The sequence below is a fragment of the Microtus pennsylvanicus genome, chromosome 4, assembly GCF_037038515.1.
Source record: "Microtus pennsylvanicus isolate mMicPen1 chromosome 4, mMicPen1.hap1, whole genome shotgun sequence".
Classification (NCBI taxonomy): Eukaryota; Metazoa; Chordata; class Mammalia; order Rodentia; family Cricetidae; genus Microtus; species Microtus pennsylvanicus.
The window spans coordinates 90,890,345-90,909,642 of NC_134582.1; the positions used below are offsets into that span (position 1 = coordinate 90,890,345).

Genomic DNA, 19,298 nt, shown 5'->3' on the forward strand with positions numbered 1-19,298 from the left:
TCTCTGAAATTCCACATAACCTTAAAATTCAGTTTTCAATATGCCAATATCCATTTCAGTAGACACTTCTTAAAGAGAAGAAATGGAAGCACCCGCCCATATGTCCGGGTCTCAGGCCAGCCCCTTCCTCGATCCTACTGGAAAATAAGCAATCAATTTCAAGACTGAAAATAACTTAAACCTAAAATTCAGTCTCCAGGAAAAAATAAAAAATATGACAAGTACAAACTAGGTAGAATTAGAGAACAGAAAAGTCATAAAAGGTCACGAAAGAGCAGGAAGCTCACAAAAGAGTAGGCAAACCCAAGAGCCTCCTGCCTACCACAGTCAAAAGAAAGGAGAGATTGACCAGCCTCCACCTGGCTAACAAGATGGCAGCCCACTTGAAACCAATGGCTCATACAAACCACCATGACCTGCTAGTGAAGCACCTACATCAGACTGTAAAGATGTAACACAGATAAGGACATACAATAGAAAAAAGTGAAATACAATAGCACAACCATTTTATATTAATTATGTGTTAATATCTTTCAAAGAGTCAGTTAAATTGCAAATTGAGACTAATCCACTATCTGATTTAATAAGGTTAGTAGAAAATTTTAAACTCTCCCTGATGGTCTGGTGCATAGGATTTGGCATTCTGGTCTCCTCGGGATGGGTTCAGTTCCCACTCAGGGAAGCCTCTTTTCTGAGCCTGGAAAGATGGCTCAGGGATGAAAAGCTCACTCTATTCTTCCAAAGGACCCTAGTTCAGTTCCCCGGCACCCACATCAGGTGGCTCACAAACACTTCTAACCTCTAACTCCATCTCCAAAAGATCTGACAAAGGGCACCCGTATACATGCACGTGTTCCTGGACACAGACAGACAGAACCATATAAATAAAATAAGAAATCTTTTTTTTTTTTTTTTTTTTTGGTTTTTCGAGGCAGGGTTTCTCTGTGGTTTTGGAGCCTGTCCTGGAACTCGCTCTGTAGACCAGGCTGGTCTCGAACTCACAGAGATCCGCCTGCCTCTGCCTCCCGAGTGCTGGGATTAAAGGCGTGCGCCACCACCGCCCGGCAAGAAATCTTTTAAAAATAAAGAATTAGGAAAGAAGATGCCAAATAAGAATGGGATCAAAATTTGCTCTGGAAACTTCGAGGGAAGACGTTTACAGCATCATCTTACCTGTTACGCTGAACCTAAGCACTGCTTCCTTTGGAAGGTGTACTGGCTCCCACAAAACACTCTTGAGAAAAAGACAGAGTAAAAATCATGACTGCATCATAGTATTTATACGAAGAATTCCTCACCACTTAGGGCTCCTGGGGAATGAATGAGTCCCTTACCTCTTCATTATCTATATAAAAAGTCACACTCCGGCTTCCTAGATTGAAATCAATCCAAAATTCCTCTAGTTTTTCATCTGCTGGTTTTCTCAACTGTGAGAGAATTTCAGAAGTTACACAGGAATCTCATGTCAAAGGGTGCAATTTAAATTCGGAACATGCAGTTCCTATTATAAGAACCCTCTGCAAATCAGAAAGCGGGTCTGTCTCACACTCCATTCCTGGGAAGCTCTATTGTCCTCAATATTTCATAGATACTTAAATGTGTCACACAGCTCTACCCACACTATTTTTTTTTCTTGGTGAATTCATGGAGGTGGGGGGGATCTGTTTTGTGCTAAAACGGTAGTTTAGAGAGATGGAAAGTTCTAGCAAAAAAGATACTGTGAGCAATAACTGACAATTTGGTGCCCAGCTGACCATCAGAGACCAGCTAACACTCGAGCTCAAAATGCTTTTATTTTTATTATCACAAAATAAATACATAGAATAAAAATCGAGGATTCAAGCAATGTGGTGTTCTAGAAAGAGTAGATGTTCCCGACTCCCACAGGCATCTGTCCAGAGGCTCCACTAGCAATGCCTCTAATCCCCCACACACACCCAGATGCTTTCTAGACAATATAAATGGCCCTTTAAAGTACTAGCAATGGGTCTGACCTAACCATGAAAACCTAATAGTGTTTCATTCACACTGCCCTTAAGACTCTTTGGAGAAAAAGAGGTAGGAAGACAGGCAGACAGGCAGGCAGGCAGGCAGGCAGGCAGGCAGACAGACAGGCCTACCTCCTGCTCATCAGCAAAAGCCGCCAAGCATGGGAATGAGTAGACCCTGCAAAACATCTCACAATTAAAACTCAAAATGAACTGCAGATGACTTATAATAAGTTTTCGCAACTATGAAATATTGTCTACACAGGACACCAGAGGGCTGTAACTCTGCAAGCAGAGAGCCACTCTGAGGAGATTTCATCTCTCCAGCAGGCAGTTTATAAATCAGGGTTATGAGCTGGGTGGTGGTGGCGCACGCCTTTAATCCCAGCACTGGGAGGCAGAGGCAGGCGGATCTCTGTGAGTTCAAGGCCAGCCTGGTCTATAAGAGCTAGTTTCCAGGACAGTCTCCAAAGCTACACTGAGAAACCCTGTCTCCAAAAACAAAAACAAGTCAGGGTTATTAGCATTCGTTTCAGAAAAATCTTACTTGGTCCAAATTCTAAAGAACAAAGTAAACTTAGCAAATATTGTTTCAAAGACTTACCTGTCTGTGATATGATATCCTCAAGCACCTTTAGTCTTTTCAAAATTATTCTTCAAAAAATCCAGGAACTCTTAGGACTGGAGAGATGGCTCAATGGTTGAGAGCACTTGCTGCTCTTACAGAGGACCTGGGCTCAGTTCCCAACACCCACACTGTGGCTCACAACTGTCTATAACTCCAATTCCAGGAGATTTGATGCCCTCCAGGCACACATCTCCTATACATACACAGAAGTAAAATGCTCATGCACATAAAGTAAACAAATTGGAGAAAAAAGTTAACAAGAAAACCCCATCCACTTCAGCCTCCTGTGTGCTAGGATTATAATGTGAACCACGACACCAGGCTCTTCCTAAATTTCTAACCAATTAAGCACTTAATTCTATCAGTAAAATGTTGATCTTATATGCTCTTAAAATTAAAAAGATCCCAGACATTTTTTTTAAAAAAAAATCAGTATTGGATTGCAGCTAGCCAATAAGATAACCCCAAGATACATGTTACCTTCTCTCATCTCCGAGTCGGTTGTTCAGGAAATTGAGAAACTGGCGACAGTCCTAAAATAAGCAATACAAGCCTTTAATTCAAAAACACACTATCTTGACTACTTTCCTAAGCAACCCTAAATCTTCACAAAAAATCGCTTACATTAGCAATGCTTTGTGCTCAAGGAGACAGCTGTAGGCACGCTTCCTTGCACCCCCAGCATTGCCTGTTCAGATGAAGAATACCCAGGGCTCCAAAGTCAAGGACATGATAGACTCATTTGGGCAAAAGAAAATGAGCAAGAAAAATAGATCTCCTTTTTGAATTCGAGTCCAGGATTTGACTAGCTGATCTAGCACACGCTTTCCTAATACCTGCCTAGCATAAGCCATATTAACTTTGGGTGTATTCATGTGTGCATAGTTCCAGTGCTTCTCCTGTGTAGGTTCATCTATGCCATATACTCTAAGAACTACCTCTAGGATTCTCCTAAGCAACAGTCACCAAGGCACTGAATACATTGCCCTGGCATTCTAAGGACAACTAGACACGGGTCCAGATTGATCTTCATTTTTGTTTCCAGAGACTGGCTGTTTGTAGTGGACTGTTTCTCACACTTCAGAGCTATATTTGGCCCTAAATAGACATGAGCAGCATAAGGCTTTCTTCTAAAACCCATTTGATAGAGAAGCTGATGGGCTGCGAGGTAGTTGGAGAGATGGTTTTGAAAGCAAGATAATTACTCTATTTTCACCATTTGCAGAGGCAGATAAGGGGGCATCTGCTTGGCCACATCATCCCTGGCACTCTCGATTCCTCTCGGTGAATTCTGCTTGCACAGGCTAGTTTTATATTAAGTTGATACAAGCTGAAGTCATCTTAGACAAGGGACTCCTCTGTTGAGAAATTGCTTCCATAAGACCCATAAAATTTTCAGTTCATCTCCTGGCTCAGTTTCCTCTGAAGAAATCCTATATTTATCTTCCCACATGTCTCCCGAATATTTTAGAGGCAAATCTGCAGGGCATTTTCTTATTAAGTGATTGATGTGGAATGACCCAGGCCACTTTTTGATGATGGTACCACCTCTGGGCTAGTGGTACTAGGTGCTATAAAAAGGTTAACTGAGCAAGCCTTAAGGAGCAAGCCATAAGCAACACCCACCCATGGCCTCTGCATCAGCTTCTGCCTCCAGATTCCTGCCTAGTTTGAGTTCCTGCCTTGGCTCCCCTCAATGAGGCAGGTGGTCCAGCGCCATCTTCTGGCTTCCAACAGCACTTGCCCTCACACACATACTCCTTCACACTTAAATGCACACAAGGATTTTCTTTTCATCCTTAAGAAAATTAAATCTTCCCCTAAGCATAAAACTCAGGAAAGTGCTGAAGAGGATCCTCACTACAGACAGAGACTCTTAGGACCAGAATTCTCACCGTCTCAAAATCCTGGTTCTTAATTTCTTTGAAAGCTTCAGCCAGGACTGCATCATCAAACCACTGAAGAGCAAGCTCATTCCTCGGTGTTCTGAAGGTCATTCTACACAATGCCTCAGATAGAGCAACCTGCTGGTTATAATCTAGAGAGTCAAAACACAGTAGACAGAAAATAAGTCACTTGGTCTAATGCATTCAGTGAAGTGCATTCTGAGTCATTATGACCATCCAAAGTATACTCAAGGATGGCTAGGGGGAAATATGAATAGGTTTCATATGGAGAACATCTTTAAAATACTATTTCTAAGCGCTGGGAATATTGTTCAGTGGTAGAATGGTTGCTTGTATAGTATGTACAAGGTGCTGAGCTCAATCCCTAATAATGTGAATATATATTTAGGTTTTATATTTAAGGCATGTTAAAATATCAAGTCAGATCAAATAGCCTTAAAATAGTTCTATAGCAAAAATAATCTCATCAAAGTTATAGTATTCTACTGCAGTAAGACTACATACTCAAATAATTCTTTTTTTTAAGGTCCTGCTGTAGCTCAGGACGGATTCAAATTCGCTATGCAGTCAAAGATAATCATGAACTCCTGATTCTCCCGCCCCAAACCTCCCAGACATTTGAGTACAGACATGCCACCACACTGGCTTATGGGGAGTTAGGGCTCAAACCCAGAGCTTTGTGCATGTAGGCAAGCACTCTAGCAGCTAAGCTGCATCCATAGCCCCATCCTTGAATGACATAAAGGTGAAAAGAGGGATGTAATCAGATGGACTGATGTGCTGAGAGTCACACACTGTCTTTAAATCTATAAAACAATCATGTAACTCTTATGCAGATAAAAATTATGTTTGAAAATAGAAATAACTTTTGAGTCAAAGGAAGAGGGGACATGGGCATGGAGGGCTTTCTCTGTGACTCTGATGGCTTTTACTTGAAAGAATTTTCACTGACGCCCATGTAGTGAGATGTTAAAATGTGACAGACTGACCAGGAGGTGTCCATTAATTATCATGATTTCCCAGCAGGCCAGAATCTCTCAGAAGTAAACACAAAACCTTAATTTCCTATCTTCAGATGGAATTTAATCCTCATACATCCACTAGTGTCCAATAGTCTAGGCATTTCAATTTTTAAACACTTCTTACCTCCCACGGTCAAGATTGTCCTTGCCAATTCTTTCCTGAAACATTTACATAAACCACATTTTACTAAGATGAACATCAAGAGGTAAAGCCTTACCTTAACTAAAACCAAGATATATATTTTTGAATTCAGTATCAGAATTTTCACAATGTGCATATAAATACCTTTCAATGAGAATTTTCTTTAAGTTTATATATTGGTGACAAATACGCACTTTTAAAGTTTTTTAAAATAATTATTTTTATTTTATTTTAAAAGCATTGGTTCCCTGTATGCATGTCTATGTGATGGTGTTGGATACCATTGAACTGGAGTTACAGACAGTTGTGAGCCCCTTTGTGGGTGGTGGAAACTGAACCCGGGTCCTCTGGAAGAAGAGTCAGAGTTCTAACCACTGAGCTATCTCTCCAATCCCCTGATATGCATTTTCAAAGAAGCTAGAAGTTACTGTATTTTTGAGATTCCATTTTCTCTTTCATGAAGTAAATTTAGCTTTGTAAAATCTGAGAGTCCATTGTATGATCTGCTTCTAAAATTTGATGTTTCTTAGGGGTTTTTTGGAATTGGGGTAGGAAGGTTTTTTCCCCCCACAACAGGGGCCTAACCTTGAACTCAGAGCAATCCCCTTGCCTCAGCCTCTACAGGCATGAGCCACTTCTAGTTGTTCCCTTTCACCAATCAGCAGCCCACGGGAGTACTCATCATACAGACAGCTTAAACTTGATGGGGCTTAGACCTTTGGTCCTGTGCTTCTTCTATGACAAAGTTGATGCAATACTCAACTGACTAACTTAATTTTGAAACATAATGAAAGTAAGCAAATACATTTTACATTGCTGTTACCCTGTAATCTTAGATTCTCCTCCAGAGTGCTAGTGTGTATCCATCCACTCTAGTGTGTCCACCAAACACTAAAACACACGGTTTTCCTTAATATGTGACACTCTTTGTGTATGGCTGGAGCAGGCTGGGTGGTACTGAGGCTCAGTCTAAGGCTTTGTGAATGCTAAGTAGGTGCATCATTCAGCTGCATTCACAGCCCTTGGTGCTTTGAGACCATTTTACTGTTTAAGCCCAAGCCAGCCTTACCCTGATGATCCTGTCTCGGTCTGAGTGACTGGGATGTCATGGGTACACCACCACACTTGACAAAATACTCATTTTAAAGAATAAAGATATCTTGTGAGGTTGGGAGAAAGCTTAAGTAGTGAAGGCCCTCACAAGTGTAGGGCCCAGAGTTCTAGCTACAGAAGCCACATAAAAACAAAAACAGACATTCACGTTCTCCTCTAGGGTCTAGCCTGGTAAGTAGACCTCACCACCCCATAGTTTTCCTGAATTCGCCCTACCTAGTTAGGGTCCCACAGCTAGTGATGCGACCTAGTCTGGCCATCCTTTTCAAGTTTGAACAGCAATCAAACTCTAGGCTTCTATGGGGTCTGACACTCCCAGCTCTTCATAGTCCTACCCCCTCTAACATGCAGCCAACTGAGAGCACCCACTAGGACCTGCCTTATCTATATCCGCCCATGCAGGACCCTTTGCACTGACTCTACCACCTTACTCTATACCCAAACATCTCATGTCCTCTTCCATGTTCTAGCCTGGTGGGTACCCCGACCTCCTTATCCATGCCTTTTTCACAAGGCACCAGAGTTAGCATAGGTCCCACAACCCACTAGCCTAGGGGCCTTGCCTGCCTTCCTTACAAAAGAGCTACAGACTTGGGCCAGTGGCCTACCTATGAATCCATCAAACCACAGAGTTCTCCAATGTCATATGTAACTTTTCCACTCAAGACATCTACCCCATATTCCTGTCTAGGCTCAAAACAAATCTTTACAAATTAAAAACAATTGAAATCACTTTCTGTATCCTGTGTCTCAACACAATACAATAAAAATTAAAATTGATAGCAAAAAAAATGCTAGTAAATACACAACCTTATGGAGATCTGCCAACTTATTACTAAACAATGAATGGGTGAAAGAAGAAGTCAAGAAGAAAAGAACTTCCTGGAACTAAATGAAAACACAACACAGTGAAACCTCGGGAACACCTTGAAAGATATAATGAGGAAAACATTATATCTCTAAGTGCCTACATTAAAATATTAGAAAAAAACACTAATAAGTGACTTAATTATGCAACTTGAAAAGTAGGGGGACAAGAACAAATCTAAATTTAGTCTACAGTAATAATAAAAATCAGAGCAGAAATCAATAAAATAGAAACAAAGACAATAATAAAAAAAATAATCAACAAATCTAAGAGCTGGTTCTTGGAGAAGATAAACAAGATTGACAGACCCTTGGTCCAACTACCAAAAGAGAACTCTATTCACAGAATCAGAAATGAACAAAGAGACACCAAAGAAATTTATAGTATTATAGGGGAATGTTTTTAAAATTTACTTTGTTAAGCTGAAAAAAAAATCTAAAAGAAACAAACGTTTTTCTAGATTCAGCCAAACCATCAATATTAAACCAAGAATGAATTAATAATCTAAACAGATCCATAACATATGAGGAGTTTGAAACAGCAATAAAAAGCCTTCCAGAAAAAAAAGTCCATGGCTACATGAACTCACAGCAGAATTATAAAGACATTCAAAGAAAATCTATAACCAGTCCTTTTTAACTATTTGAGACAATTGAAACAGAAGAACATACAGACTCCTTCTACAAAGTCAGTATCTCTCTAATACCAAAGTAAAGTAGACACACACACAAGGGAAACTATAGGCCAACATTCCTAATGAAGATAGATTCAAAAATAACCAATAAAATACTTGCAGTGAGGATACAGACATACATCAAAAAGAGTATACACCGTGAACAAGTTCTATCGTTGAACTGCATCGATGGTTCAACATAATCAAGTCAATAAATGTAATAACCCACACAAATGAAGCTAGAGACAAAAATCACATGATTGTATCAATAGATAACACAAAGAGCCTTTGACAAAATTCAACATGCCTTCGTGATGAAAGTCCTAGGGAACATAGGGCTAGAAGAAACATACCTAAACATAATATGAGAAACCTACAGCCAGCATTATCCTAAATGAAGGAAAGGTCAAAACAATCCAACCGAAGTCAGGAACAAGAGGGATGCCTGCTAGCCCCACTCCTTTTCAACTAGTCAAAGTACTAGTTAAAGCAACAAGGCAAGAGAAGGAAATTGAAGGGGTTACAAATAGAGAAAGAAGTCAAACTATCCCTATTTGCAGATGGCAATGAGAGATTCCAAATGCTCTATCCCAAAGCTTTTAGAGATGATATGAAAATTCAGAAATATAGCAAAATACAGGACCAATTTGCAGATATCAATAGCTTTTCTATATGCCAACAATAAACATACAGGAAGGAGATCGTGAGCACACTCCCGTTCACAATAGCCTCAAAGAAAATATCTAGAAATAAACTGAGCCAAGGAAGTGAAGGACCTCTCCAGTAAAACTGTAGACCTCTTGAGGAAGGAAATAAAGAGACTAGAAAATGGGAGGCTATCCCATGCTCAAGGATTGGTAGAATTAACAATGTGGAAATGACCATTCTACCAAGATCTATTTACATATCCAATGGAATCCCAATCAAAATCCTTATTTCCTTCGTCACAGAAATAGGGAAAAAAAACTATCATAAAATAAAAACATAAAAGATCCCAGGTAGCCAAAACAAGTACAAAGGACCCTGCTAGAAGGATTACAATTTCAGATTTTAAGCTATGCTACAGAAATAAAGGAATAAAAGCAACATGATGCTAGAACAGAAAGAGCCAAGTAGACCAATGGAACAAAATAGAAGCCCCAACACTAGTAATTCACCTTTCACTTTAGACAATACTTAACAAAGATGCTAAAAAACGTAAGTCAGAAAAAAGGGAATCGTTTTCAATGAATGGTGCTGGGAAAACTGGATGTCTGTATGAAGAAGAATGAAATTAGCCCTGCATTTATCATCTTGCACAGAAACTAACCCCAAAGGGATCAAAGACCTAAATGTGAAACACTGAACCTGCTAAAAGGAAACATAGGTAGAACCCTCCGTGATTCAGGTGTGAGAGTCCCGTTCAGGAAGTCCTTTCTATCTATGCATGAGTTAAGACTAACAATAGACAAGTGGGGCTTCGTGAAACTGAGAAGCTTCTGCACAGCTTATCAAACAGTCATCCAGGCAAAGAAAAAGTCCACAGACTGGAAGAGAGGTTAAAATCCAAAATACACAAAGAACAAACAAAAATCAAACAAAAAGTAAAAATAAATAAATGGATAACCCGTTCAAACAATGAGACCTGAATTCTCAAAAAAAAAAAAAAGAATGGCTAAGAAATACCTTGAAACATGTCCATCATCTATAACAATTAGGAAAACGCAAATCAAAATGATTTTAAGATTTCATCTTACACAGTCTGAATGCTAAAGGTCAGTAGCAGAGCTGACAACAAAGGGTGGAGGGGTGTGGTAAAAACTGAACTCTCACTCACTGTGGGCAAGCTTGCTAACTCGTGCAGCCAACATGGAAATCAGCGTGGAGAAACCCAAAAGCTTAAACTAGATCGACCGTATGACCCAGCTATACCACTCTGGCATAGGCCCAAAGGACTCAATATTGTTCTTCACAGATATTTGGTCAGCCATGTTCATAGCTGCTCTAGTCACAATAGCAAGGAAATGGAAGCAACCTAAATGCCCCACAACCAAAGAAAGATAGGAAAAATGTGGTATACTATTCGATGGCAGGTAAAAATGAAATCATGAACTTTGCAGGCAAACCAGTGGAATTATGAGAGATCACATGAGGTAACCCAGAAAGACAAACACTCAATGGCCTCTTCTATTGGAAGCTCCTTGTTCCTCACACTGCCTGTAGTAACTACAGAAACCAGGAAGGAAAATGGAACAATTACCAGGGTAGGGGATTTGTGGAGCAATAGAGGGGATTGGCAGAGCACAAGTGAGCTGATAAAGAAAATATGGTATAGGAATAGGAAATAAGGGGAAGAGGGAAATACAGGCGAAGGGAGGAGAAAGGGGAGGAGCGGTCTAATAGAGGAAAGAGGGCTCCTTAGGGAAGGAAGCAAAATACAGGAGAAGAGGGAGGTGGGTAAAATAATAATATGGGTTCCTGAAAAAGCCACAAGAATTATTCTATTAATTATTAATCCAAAAACCTTGTAATACCAGGTCTGGGGAGGAGAAGAGTTTCGGGGGCTCAGCCAGCAGCCAGCCAGCCTAGATTATTTAAGAAATACCAGGGTCAGTGAGCTCCACACACACATGTATATACCTATACACGCACACATACACACACGCACACACTCACATACATACACACACGCACATACACACACGCACACACTCACACACACGCACACACTCACACACGCCCCTTGACATCCTACCCTAAGTCAACAAAGGAGTTCACAGTTATGTAACCAGCTGAGAGGACATTTTGGTCCACAGATTCATTGCCAAAGGCAAAACAACAAAAAAAGAAAACCTGCACGGTTAAGAGCAGAGCCTGGTCTGTCCCTTGGTCTTCAGTCCCTTCCAGCCCGATAATGGGTGAGTTCACAAGGCACGCGCTGAAGGAAGGAATGGCATAGGTGGGCGTGCAGAGGATAAAGAGCAGTACAGAGATTTGGGGTTCCCACCACCACCTGAGTGTGAGGTCACTTACATAACACTGCACGTGCCTTCTGCTGAAGAGAGCTTTCTTCTCTCTTCCCGGGGTGCAGCGTCCAAAATGCAGTTCAGGGTACTCAGCGCCTGTTCAGAATCGGAAGGACGATTCATGCACGGTAAAGAAACAAAATGAAAAGTCACACGGGCCTTCTCTGAGTTTCCAGGGCACTGTTAACTCTCCGTTGAGTGACGACTCACCTCCTGATGAATGGAGAGCTCCACGGTGCAGTCTGCCACCAGCCGTCCTAAACTAAGTAGGAAGGAATCCAGCATCTGGATTGTCCCTGAAAGCGCAATTGTGAAAGCAACAAATGGATGCTGGAAGGAGTCGGAGCCGACTCCTATGCAGCAGGAAGAAGTACAAACTGGGAGCAGTATCCAATGCAGGAATGACAGTCTAGGCAAGGGACAGGTTACAGTCAGGCAGCTACAGTCACCGTACAGTCAGCTACAGTCACGGTAGCCCCCAGGTTACAAGACAATTGCTTACATAATACCCACAAAGGACTGTAACAGCAGCCCGAGCTGCTGTGTGGGTAGCATCACTGTCAGCGCTGGAACCTGGACTAAGCCACTTTCTGTCCACAATGGACAATGTTCTAAGAGCCAGCATGTGGGTTGTGCTGTTTACATGGTTTATATAAATTTGTGTTATATAATAGTTCAAATATTAGACTTAATATACAAATTAAAATGCCATAAGGTCTATAACTCTGAAGCAGAAACTTTTAAATAAGTTGGTCTTCATTCATATAGAAATTTCCACAGCTATTTATATATCAGGAAAAAAAAACAGAATGAGAAATACTATTTTGTATATAACTAAAAGAGCAACTTTTACAGTTTGGGATTTATATTAAGGTAGTAAGTGGAAATAATAGTGAACACAACAAAAAAAATTAATGCCCAGGTCAGAGTATAATTTTGGTAGGTTCAGTTGTATCATCTCAATATGTAAGTTATTTATCACAAAGTATATACCATTTACCATATATTCATAAATTGTAGGAGATAAAACAGGGAAGTATAAAAATGCTGTCTTCAGTTCAAACAGGCCATACTAGCATGAGTAGATAAACTGAGACAAGCAGACGCTCAGTCAGGCCCTGTGCCCGCCAGACTAGAGTCAAAGGTTCTAACAAAGCCCGACTGGCCAGCAACACTCTGTCCCTGTCTGTACGTATCCTACTAACTAGCAAAAATGCCAAGGGTCGTGCTTTCATTTTGAGAGGAGCTAGAGAAAATGTATCACAATTCTAATTAGTCTTATTAAATACAAACCCAGAGTCAGATATTAGGGCAGGAAAGCTGGCAGATCAGAGCAGCAGAGCAGCCAGCCACTAGAGTTCTTAAATAGGCAAGATCCTGGCTCTACAAATCTGCAAACCAAATGCAACGAACTCCTGTCTCCTCCTGCCTTATGTTCCTCTCTCCACCCAGTCATATCTCTTCCTGTCTCCACCTCCTTAGTGCTGGGATTAAAGATATGCGACTTCCAAATACTGGGATTAAAGGTGTGAGCCACCACTGCCTGGTTCCCAGCATCCATGGCAGTTTTGTGTTGCTCAAACCACCTATAACTCTAGCTTCAGGGAAATCTGTCACCTTTGGCCTCTGTAGGAGCCCACACTTACATAGAGATATATTCATTCATTTACACACACACACACATACACGCGCACACATAGTATTTAAGTTTTCAAAAATAACGAAGCTAGGCCTGGCAACATAGCCCTAAATTCCCAGTTCCTCAGAGAGATGAGGTGAGAAGATACAAGTTTGAGGCTGGCCTGAGAGACAGCTACGGTTCAAGGTCAGCCTGGGTAGGTGGTGGGTCTCAGTGGTAGGGACACAGCCAGTGCAGAAGTCACATGGGAAGCAGAGAGGACTAAAGCAAAAGGCAACAGGCCAACTCTTTCTAACAACTAATTACAATGAAGAGGTTAGTTCCCATTCTCATGCGTTCTAGTCCAGCCCCACACCTCAAACCCCTTCTCAGAGCTCCGCCACAGTGCTCTACTTCTCATTAGGCTCGACGGGACCAGGTCTCTAGCATGTGAACCTAGGCAGAAACCAGATCCAAACCAGAGCTAAACTCCTGCTGCTTTGAAGACAGAGCGGCCTTCCATCACCAGGATAGAGGAAAAGTAACACTGCAGTGACAAGAACCACTAAGCAAAATACATTGCAGAAAACTGAGACACGTTCTACAACAGAACACCTTCCAGCATCGTAGCGGGACTGTGTCAAGTGGTTGCTCAATCCAGATGTGTTTAAATTTCACCCTTGCTGTCACTTAAACCACCAGTGCCAAAATATTTCTTGATGAAAGCCAGCCAATTAGTAACTGCTCATATACGTACCTTTCCTGCTGTGCCTGGAAATGATCTGATAAAAGGAAGGAAAAGTACAGCTCGTTATTCCAAAGCACACACATTCCTACACAAATGCATGGATACTAACTGACGGAGACTGAACACAGAGACACAAGGAAACCATCCATTAGAAGGCTGATAGAATTGGTTACTTCATTAAAATGAGCATATTCCCTACATTCAAACAAATAACATATTTTAATATATAAAATAAATGAATTCTCAGTTTCCTATGTCATTGGTTGAATATTTTAATGTCTGTTACTCTTTCACACAATGACTTAGTCATAAATGTGGCAGTTTTTTTTATCCACATCTTATAAAAAGCCAACTTCTCAAAAGATTTCTTTTTTAAATCCAAACTTAAAACAGAAGGAAGTTTTACAATCACTTTTATTCCTGCCCCTCACTGTTGGCATCACCCCTCGAAGCGCTTCTGTCCTTACCAGTGCAGTGTCGAGGAAGTCTTCCAACGCCTTCGTCAGCAGTGCATCTGAGGCCGTGTCTTTTGTCGTCAGAAATCCTGTTACCGTTTCAAACCAGGAAACCATGTGCACAGAAGAGAGGCTGATGGAACCACATGGTCCAAGTGAGTACCACCTCCTCCCCAAGATTTACAGGATAATCTCCTGCTATAGGAAAAGCAGCCTGAAAACTTTTTCTCTCACATAAGGTAGGCTTCCCATCCACCAAGAGCAAGTCAGAAAGGATGCATGTGGTCCAGACTATAAGGAAGGTCACACACAGCAGTAAGAATGGGACACTTGAATGAAGAGCAAGATGTGTTGAGATCAACAGAAAGTTTTTGATGAACTTTGTTTATTATATTCAGGAAGTCTACTCAAATAGTTAGAGGCTAGCCACTGCTCACCTCATCTTCCCCAAGTCTCCAAAATGATCCCTATCATGTCATTACCAGCTGAGCTGAGCATACAAAGAGCCCAGCACTTGGGAGGCTGAGGCAGGAAGACCGCTATAAGTTTGAGGCTAACCTGGGGCTATAAGCAAGCATCTCTCCCATAAAAATCTGTAGATCTAGATATATAGACAGCTGTGGAGATGGCTCAGCAATTAGAAGAACAATTACTCTTGCAGACGACTGGAGTTTCCAACACCCATATCCGGCAGTTCAAAACCACCTATGAACTCTAGCTCCAGAGTTTTGGTACCTCTGAATACCACAGGTACCTGCACACAGACACAATTTTGAAACCAAAGAGGAGCTTGAGAAATAACTTAGTTGTGTCATGCAGAAAGCCTTTCATTTTATATTTTATACCCAGCTCAGGAGCTGGAGGCAGGGAGAGCAGAAGTTCAAGTTCATCCTCATAGTAAGTTTGAGACCAGCCTGATTTAAGCCAACCCTGTTCCCTCTCCCCTAGCACAATGCTATCACCACATAGGCTTGTCAAGAATAGCAAGCCATGCCGGGCGGTGGTGGTGCACACCTTTAATCCCAGCACTCGGGAGGCAGAGGCAGGTGGATCTCTGTGAGTTCGAGACCAGCCTGGTCTACAGAGCGAGTTCCAGGACAGGCTTCCAAGCTACAGAGAAACCCTGTCTCGAAAAACAAAACAAAAAAAAGAATAGCAAGCCATTTATTACACAACTGCGTTATTCTATATGTCCTCAAATGCTCTGCCTTGGGGGCATGAGGTCTTGGGGGCATGAGGTCTTGGCTCAATAGTAGAGCTTTTACCTAGCTTATGCAGAGTCTGGGTTCAAGCCCCAGAACTTCAGATACAAGGATAACTGAAATGTTCCACACAATTTGAATGCATGGGACAGAAGCAACAAGGATGGGCTCTATTTTTTTTCTTCCAATTTGATTTCAAAGGAAGAAAACATAGCAAACTATCTAATTAAATTTGTACTAGCTTCTCATTTTGGGTTTGTTTTGTTTGTCTGAGAAAAGGTTTCTCTGTGTAACTCTGCCTGTCCTGAACTCACTCTGTAGACCAGGCTGGCCTTGAACTCAAAGTTCCTCCTCCTTCTGCCCCCAAGTGCTGGGATTAAAATCATGCGTCACCATGACCCCAGCATACTACTTTTTCTTTTACTCACCCCACCCCCACCCAGAGCCTGGCACACCTTAGGCAGGTGCTCCCTCCCACTCTCGGGCAGCACCCCCAGTTCCTCACACTGATTCTCTAAATTGTCCCAGGTCTCCTAACTGTGACGTGCACTTATCTTTGGGACCAGCCCTTGCTGAATTAACAAGGATTCCTTTTGGCCCCCGTCGTCTTTAAGGAATCTCTGGATACATTTCAGCAGCAGGGAACAATTCTGGAACTCCTTTTTATCCAGTTCCTGGGCATCAGAACACAGCGACTTCAAATCAGAATGCTTCCTGGTGTGCATGCATTGGGGTTTCAGTCCCCAGACAAACCAAAGCACTTGCCTCATTTATCGATCTGTCGAGATGGTGCAGGAAGAGGTGGTTATATTTTTGAGGCACATAGCTCTCTTTCTGCTGCAGATAGTCTTCTATTATGTGAAACCCTTTGCCATGGAGCGCATCAGTAACGAGAGACTGGAGCTGGGAAAGAGATGGTTTGTGGATTACTAGTTTTCCAAAGCACATTGGCTTTATATCGATAGTTCAAAAATAATGGTGTACTCAACAAAAGTTCTCTGAGAGTTGGGGGTGTAGCTCAGTGGTAGAGCTTTCTCCCAGCACAGGCAGGGACCTGGGTTCAAGGTGCAGCACCACCAAAGAAATGAATCATTTTAATTTTGCAGCTGGGGATATGGTCTAGTGGTGGAACCCTTATCTAGCGTGGGAAAGACCCTCTGTTGGCAACACTATCACTGCAAATAATGGTTCTAATTCGCTGTGAAACAACAGAGCAAAAATACAAAAAAAGACATCAGTCTTGACTTACAAAACAGCAAAATGTCTGTTGACAATCACTCAATAAGATGTCAGTTTTCATTAGCTTTAGACAAAAGGTCTAGAGGTGGTAACTACAAAATAGCAAAATAGTCTACTGATAGTCACTTATCAAAATGTCAGAGCCTTCGTTAGCATCAGACAAAATTCTAGATGCAGGGCTGGAGGGCTCCTGCAGCAGTTGCAAATGCGGGGCTGGGGGGACTCCTGCAGCAGCTACAGACGCAGGGCTGGGGGGACTCCTGCAGCAGCTACAGACGCAGGGCTGGGGGGACTCCTGAAGCAGCTACAGACGCAGGGCTGGTGGGGCTCCTGCAGCAGCTGCAGGTGCGGGGCTGGAGGGCTCCTGCAGCAGCTGCAGGTGCGGGGCTGGGGGACTTCTGCAGCTACTGCAGGTGCGGGGCTGGGGGGACTCCTGCAGCAGCTACAGACGGGGGACTGGGGGGACTCCTGCAGCGGCTGCAGGTGTAGGGCTGGAGGGCTCCTGCAGCAGTTGCAGATGCGGGGCTGGGGGGACTCCTGCAGCGGCTGCAGGTGCAGGGCTGGGGCGACTCCTGCAGCAACTGCACCTCCTCTGGGTTTCTTAGAGCTCAGACTCCCTATGGACCCTGTTTAAGCTGAAGAACCATGAACTTGAGGAAAGCTGTGCTTTGATTACAGGAAAACAGGAGAAAGCACTCGGTAATGTTGCAGAGTCTAAACCAAAACATTCAAGTCTAGGCTCACCCACCAGGGGTCAGAAAAACAACAGAGGAAAGAAAAGGAAAACTAATATCTAGAATAAAGCAAGGTCTTCCTTGCCTCCGGTCTTTTCACACAGTTAGGATCCTTACCACTGTCTATTTAAGGAAGCTCACTTTCCTGCCCCAGAAGCAGGTTAAGAACCAACTTAAAAGCAGGGCTTTCAGGACCACCTTAAATGAAGCAGTTCAGATGCTTTCTTGCCCTACAACCCCTCTCCTATTAGGTTTCTAAGTTCCCTAATGATAGGCATGGAATTTGTTTTATTCAGAGCTGTCTACTTCTGCCTGGAATAGGTGCTAAACACAGAATAATTTACCTTAGGGTTCTGGAGGGATAATTCGAGTGAAATCCCACAGGCATGGTTATAACATCATACCACAATAGAGAAAGCCAAGGTTTCTCTGCTCCAGGCTAAATGAACAATAAATAGTGCTGAGGAGCCCCCAGAACTCCCAACTATAACACATATAGAACAGAAAATAAGCTTTATCGTTACCCAGAAAGCACCTTGGGTCTTGCCATTTCCAGTGTCCTCCTTAACAGACTGCAGAGGGTTTTCATTTTTCTGTGTGCAATAAAAAGTTAGTCTTAAAAAAAATAAAAGTCAAAAACACATTTCAAGTTCTAAAAATAAACATAAGAAAATTTTATGTTTCCTTTTTTGAACAGAGTTTGTTCTTTGTACATAATACTAGTCATAGGTTTAAATAAGATAGTGTTTTTTTAATGTTATCTCCTTTGACATGGTCTATGTAAACAAAGCACCATCTCATGAGAAAAAAAACTTGAATAAATGTCCATAAAGGATAAACATAAACTTTATAGAGAGCACCATAAATTAGAAAGGGGCTATAAGTTAAAAAATTCATGTTTAAATTCAAATCCACATTCAAAATTCATATTACAAGTCATAATAAGGAATTAGATTCAAAATGTCGTTATAGTTACGACATAAAGTTTAACATTCGGACTTATATAGTGAAATTTCAAGGTTCAAACAGCCACAGCACACAGAAGAGGTCTCCAAGCATGAAGTGGGCTGGTACATTTTCATCAAGGGGTGTTGCCTGGTCAATGGTTCTGCTTTTACACACAGCCCCCAGACTCTTTGTTTGCCCCTGACAATTTCATGGAAAAGTACAGGGCACACAAGATAAATCTCTGCTAAACCCTGGAGTTGGCTACGGTGGTACCACCTGTAATCCTAGCACTTGGGGGTGGATGTTGATCAAGAGTTCAAAATTATCTTCAGCTACACGGAAAATTTACAACAGCTGGGCAAATGATACCCTGTCTCACACAAGACAAAAGAAAAATCTACTTTAGAATAACACTTATTTTATCCCTAATGAATGTCAAGTGTATTTTGCAGCTTTGTCACCATCGTTATGTATAAATAGGAGAAATCAAAGTCCCGTGTCCATCTAGAAGACTGAAGTTTTTCACAGTCAATGGCAGGAAATTGAGAGCTGAAAAGCGGGCGCTCAAGGGAAATTAAGACCCTATCTGTTGCCAGGACTGTCCTTTTCTTGCTGGTGGCTGGGTTACCGGGTCCGGGAAAGAGATAAAGAAGGTCTGTAGAAGCGAAAAGCGCTCCATAGTTCTCGCAAAAGAGCTGCGTGGTTCCAGTCCTCCATTCTCCCTCCGCAGTGGCTTTTTGAGCCCGGAATCAGGATCCCTGTTGTTTCCCCCTCTTCCTGAACGCTGTCAGTCAGCGACAAGCAAACCCAAGAGGTTGTTGCGCCCCAGGGTTCTCTGGTACGCGCCACCTTCCCCCCGGACTTATCTGAACCGCCAAACGAAAAGTGCTGGGCCTCTGCGCCCGTGGGAGCTGCCTGGCCCGCGAGCCAGGGAGCACAATGCTCCCTCAGCCTGGGACCCTGGAAGGGAGGCTGGGCTCCTCCCCAGATGTCACTCACCTCTGGCAT

The 19,298-nt window shown here is 42.3% G+C and overlaps 1 protein-coding gene across 1 annotated transcript in view; it reads right to left on the reverse strand.

Moving 5' to 3' along the window:
* The window catches only part of Sycp2l (synaptonemal complex protein 2 like), a 44,016-nt gene extending 24,718 nt beyond the window's left edge, over nt 1–19,298 (reverse strand). Inside the window, exons 1-15 of the mRNA XM_075971153.1 lie at nt 19,290–19,298; nt 18,919–19,074; nt 17,867–17,935; nt 16,135–16,272; nt 15,924–16,043; nt 14,180–14,284; nt 13,722–13,746; nt 11,557–11,642; nt 11,354–11,442; nt 5,670–5,704; nt 4,512–4,654; nt 3,097–3,149; nt 2,121–2,166; nt 1,335–1,427; nt 1,174–1,234 (exon numbers count right to left, since the gene is read on the reverse strand). Coding sequence (XP_075827268.1) covers nt 1,174–1,234; nt 1,335–1,427; nt 2,121–2,166; nt 3,097–3,149; nt 4,512–4,654; nt 5,670–5,704; nt 11,354–11,442; nt 11,557–11,642; nt 13,722–13,746; nt 14,180–14,284; nt 15,924–16,043; nt 16,135–16,272; nt 17,867–17,935; nt 18,919–19,074; nt 19,290–19,298 — 1,228 coding nt within the window. The remainder of the gene's footprint in view (nt 1–1,173; nt 1,235–1,334; nt 1,428–2,120; nt 2,167–3,096; nt 3,150–4,511; nt 4,655–5,669; nt 5,705–11,353; nt 11,443–11,556; nt 11,643–13,721; nt 13,747–14,179; nt 14,285–15,923; nt 16,044–16,134; nt 16,273–17,866; nt 17,936–18,918; nt 19,075–19,289) is intronic.